Here is a 5180-nt window from a genome sequence, read left to right on the forward strand (position 1 = left end):
CCAGCCAATAGCATCAGCCTATCAAGAGATACCCTCAAGCTAAGCCAATGATATCGCACAGTCTCCATTGGGCCCACGCGGGAAAGATTGATAGTGGAGCCCACGAATTAGAGGATAAGGTCATAAACTGGCATCCCTGTGTAGCCAATAAGAAGACGAGTTGATTGATATCAAACATGGCCAACAAAAACTATTCCTTTGGTCTCTTACAGCAGTCTGAAGGCAGAAATATGGACGTCTGATGGCATTTCACCATTTCATAAAATTATGATTACTTATTTCTATAAATCTATGTATGTACTTCTTTTAGACATATCTGTGAGTGATGTGGATGTGTTTTTGTATTTCAGAAGTTTTGTATTTAGCACTTTTTTGGCTTTTTTAGAAATAAGAAATAAGACAAACGCACAGAGACATCTGTAGAAATACATTCATATAAAATCCATTTTATAAGTCATTTTTTTCTGGATTTTTTCTGTTTTAAGTTGAGACATGTGGCTAGAGTACTATTTTAGTATGTAGCCCATGTAATATGCTTACAGTAGTGCTTTTTATTAATTTTTCAGATGATTTACTTGGACGGAAATAGAAATTCTGTGTTCTAACCTTTGTAGCTTTGTGTCAGTAAGGCCTAGTGTCACACTTCCACTAGAAACAACAAGTTGAGAGTGTTAACTTCCCAATGAACTCAGGATCATCCCAGAGGGCCAAAGCATGTGGAAACTGCAGCACTTTTTTAAGGGTAAAAATTTAGGCGAGAAAATCATATATTTTCAAGTGATTTTCAAGAGTTAAGCCATATTACATGAGAGGATTTAATTTCCGAAAGTCGCATCACTGAAGTGTAGGCCTCCTCAAGTGTAATATTGTGATTATACAACAAAGGTTACCAAATGAGTAATAATCAATCCCTTTTCTTATTGTGGAGCAATTTGCTCTTGAAATAAATAAATAAAAAAAATAAAAAATATGAGCTATAGCTTTGTAGAAATCGTGGGATTTATCAAACTAAATTAATCCCCACCTACACATGTAAACACAAAACTGGGAACTCAATCATGTTGTAAGTAAGACACCTGTGCTAAATTCATTAGCCTGTTTGCCTTACTGTTTAGTTTAAAACATCCAAAACACCAAAGTACAAAGACATAGCGGACCAGACGCAAGCTTTATTTTGAAAAGTAGAAGCTCACGGACGGCACCAGCCGGGAGGGCATGAGACGGGGGCATAGACTGTATAATAAGAATTTAATATACAGTCTATTGACGGGATGTATGAGACGTGAGGTCTCCAGGCTGCAGCCATACCCAACTCTAACAAAAAGGCAAAGCTCTCTCCTCCAGTGGGATCGAAAAATCAAGCTGTTCCACTTATTGCTCCCCCCTTGAGGCCTGGAGAACTTCTGTTGTATAAACAGAAACATAACTCTTGCAGCGCACATGAACAGATGGACAATATTAGCGCACACATAAAGCACAGCACACCCACAGGACACCAGACTTGCTTGTTGATGCACACACTGTAGTTTCCACAAACTTAGTCCAATGAGGGGAGAAAGGAAACTTTGCTAGCGTTCCACGTTAACAACTTTTCTCTCTTGCTCAAGAACACTGTTTCCAAGCCATGGTGCCGAGCATGACCTTACCACTTGCTGATACGTTACATAGTCTATGTACGTTACTTGTCCAGGTAGAGCAAGCTGCCACTAGCAAGGCAAGTGAGAGAAATGGTATCACTACAGTGAATCCAGTCTGCACAATTTTCGCAAGTAACATTGTACAAGCACAAGGTATATTTAAAGATAATGTAAAAAGAAAGTAGATAAAACAAAAAACAATCTGTCTAGGAATAGCACACATAGCTACTATTATGATTATCAGTGGCCAACGTGGTTGACTAAACTAATCAGACACTTAATATTTCTGTACTACGAGCAGTGGGCCTCTAACAATTTTAATTTTAGTTGGTTAACTTGAAGATGAGACCGTTTTGGCCATAGAAAAAGAATTTAAATAATTTGATAACACATGCGCAGCAGTCAGCGAACGTGCTACAAAAACACACAACCAAATACATAAACGAGCTGCAGATATAGAAACAACGCAAAAAGAAAAGCACATAAATCCCGAAAAAAGCAGATGCAAACAAAAAAACGCTGCATCCAGATTACACAACGGAAGTTCCCCAGGCCTCTAGAGGAAAAAAAAAAAAAAGAAAAGCCCATCTTGTAATCCTGAAGGGATTTAGAACTCCCCATTCATGCTGCACTATACTGTTGGATGTTCCAATCTGCATTTAAAATGTATGTACAGTCTATCTGCTTATTAAAATTAAATTGTGTTTCATATAATGTCAGAAGACTTTGAGAAATGAAATTGCTAGATTATTCATGAAAACATTCCACTGTTTTTGACATGATGTTTAACATAAAACAACCTTTTTTACCATCATGTTTGGCTTTTCTTGCCTTCTGAAGAGTTGGCAGTCCAATGCTGTTTGTGCTACTTTTGTCTAGACTGTAAGCCTATCTGCTACACCGGGTAAATCTAGTCAGCAGACACTGCCATTAAAGAATGCAGGAAACCTTGACGTGCAGCTGAAACTCAAGGTAATTCTGACCTTTACTTTTCTTATTAGATCTGGGGTTTGGGTAAGCTTCTGTGGCATTTAAGGCTCAGGGTGTGGTACATACAGTGGGGATTTATTGATATTTTGCTCCTGTTTTATTTTTTTTCTTGGTTGTGTCTGTTTCACCGTCTATTTCTTTCTCCGATCATTCAAACCTCTGTTCCTTTGCTGTTTCATCCAATTTGTTTGCCCTCTTCTACTCACATTCACTCTCTCTCTAATTCCTGTTTATAGAGCAGTGAGGACAATTTCTCTGTGACACCTGATGAACTGTCCTTGAGAACGGGAGAGGAGCAAGACATTGTGGTCTCCTTCAAAGCACAGGGCAGCAAAACATTTCAAGAGAGGTATACAATAATGTAATGCTTTTGCAGTAACCAAAAGTACATAAGAAAGAAACACAAGTTAAGAGCGCTGTTTTTATTAGAGTGCATGTGTATGACAAAGCCGTGAGACAGGAAAGTATTGTAGTGACAGCAGGGCAGAGGGATGAAAGAAAACATAATCCCTCATGATTTTGCATCCTTTTACCCATAGACAAAATTAAACTGAAAGTGACACCAAAATAAAAACCTGTTCATTTACTTGGTTAATTAGTTGAACAATATTTGTGTATAATTGAGGTGTAAATTACATTTGTATATTTTATGTATTTATGGAAAAACTACTTTGAGTGCTCTATCACAACTTAGGCTGTCAACCACATCAGTGCAAAATCGATCAAAAAGAGCACCATCTCACACCACTAGCACAAATAAGCTAGTCCCGGTGTGAGAATACATTAACCTGGTTGCTGCAGTGCATTCAAACCTGTACTATTATTTCTGTTTCTAACCCAAATTATTTCCTCTTTTTTTTTGTATATATGTATGTATGTAAATGTACTTATTGTTTTGGCATTAAAGGAACATGCCAACTTCTTGGAACTTTAGCTTAATAAACCTTATCCCCCAGAGTTAGATAAATCCATACATACCATTCTCATCTCTGTACTAGCCTAGCTCAGCGCAGATCTCGGGGGTAACCGGCTCCATGTAGCCTACTGCTCCCAATAAGTGAAAAAATAACGCCAACATTTTCCTATTTACATGTTGTGATTTGTATAGTCACAGCATGTACAAATAAGATCACGTGAGACACCGGCATCTTCCAACCGTACTGAAAACTATTCTCACAAAGCAAAGCACTGCTACTTGGGCGGAGTGATTATTACTCCAACTCTGAGCTCTCAAGGCAAACTTTCTACTCCTCACCAAGGGGCTTCTCAGGTGCTGCCAGCAAATTACTCCGCCCTGCTACTAGCTGAAGTAGCAGTGCTTTGTCTTCTGAGAATAGTTCCCAGTATGTATACGGTCTGTGTCTGTGCTGTGCTGACCTAGGCTTGCGGTGGGTGCGTCAGAGTTACGACACGCATAGAGATGAGAAGGGTATGTATGGACTTATCTAACTCTGGGGGATACGATGAATAGCTAGTCCCAATAAGTCGGAATGTTCCTTTTAAGTAATTTCCAATGCTGTTTTTTCCATAACGAATTTAACCAAACAAATACAATTGGATTTTATGCTCTAGACAGAGATGGCAAAAGTACTCACTTCCCATACTCAAATAGAAGTACAGAAAATTTTTGTGGAAAAAAAAAAAAAAAAAAAAACTCGTAAAAGTTTAAGTACTGATTTAATTTCTTTTAAGTAAAAGAAAAAAGTACAGGCTTGGGAATTTACTTAAAGTGTAAAAGTAGCCTTGCAAATGACCTGTACCGGGACAGACACACATTACTAGAGAGCACGCTGAGAAAATACAGTGGAAATGGAAAAAAGGCTCTTTATTCTTTAAATGCCATTGGCTACATTTTAAATGGCTGTTTGCCAATAGGCCTAAAAAATAAATCTTATTTATTGTGACAGAGACTGGGAATCCAGGTTTAATAAGATTCTGACCGAGTAACAAGATTTGAATTCAAGTGTGATTTTTGTGAGAAGTCTGTATATTACCATCCCAGTAGATTCAATTTGGAATTGATGACGTAAAATTAATTACTAACTCCAGTCAAATCATTTTAAACTTAGTGAGGACTATATTAGGACTGGATTTAAAGCTGATTCGGGTTTCAGACTTCGGCCCAGGTGTGTCTGTTAAAACATAGACTGAGACAACTTCTCTCTGTTGATGCTTTATTACAATCAAGCCTCAGTATAAACATGGGCGTGGGTAGCTCTGCTATGGCTGTTTGTGTGGTAAAGAGGAGATAAATAAATGACATTATAAAGGCTGCCATACACAATGCATAGGAAGCATATATGCTAGTAAATAATAACAATAAACCCACTATTAAATACATTATCTTAATAAGCAAGGCAATCGCCATTATATCGAATCAACAGCCAGGTGTAACTTAGCTAACAGGTAAAGAACACAAACAAGCTAACTTTAAAAAAAAACAAATTGCAAGAACTATAGACCAATACGACAACAGGCATACAGTGGGTACGGAAAGTATTCAGACCCCTTTAAATTTTTCACTCTTTGTTTCATTGCAGCCTTTTTCCAAAA

General features: G+C 37.7%; 1 protein-coding gene across 5 annotated transcripts in view; it reads left to right on the forward strand.

The window, feature by feature from the left end:
- Positions 1-5180, forward strand: part of cep192 (centrosomal protein 192) — an 86469-nt gene that overhangs the window by 52953 nt on the left and 28336 nt on the right. For all 5 annotated transcript variants that reach the window (XR_004656952.1, XM_034873840.1, XM_034873841.1 and 2 more), the window contains 2 exons: positions 2517-2609; positions 2864-2976. Coding sequence is in view for 4 of the 5 variants with exons in the window: in XM_034873840.1 (XP_034729731.1) it covers positions 2517-2609; positions 2864-2976 (206 nt within the window). In the remaining variant the exon portion in view is untranslated. The remainder of the gene's footprint in view (positions 1-2516; positions 2610-2863; positions 2977-5180) is intronic.

Source organism: Etheostoma cragini, chromosome 6 (genome assembly GCF_013103735.1).
Source record: "Etheostoma cragini isolate CJK2018 chromosome 6, CSU_Ecrag_1.0, whole genome shotgun sequence".
Taxonomy (NCBI): Eukaryota; Metazoa; Chordata; class Actinopteri; order Perciformes; family Percidae; genus Etheostoma; species Etheostoma cragini.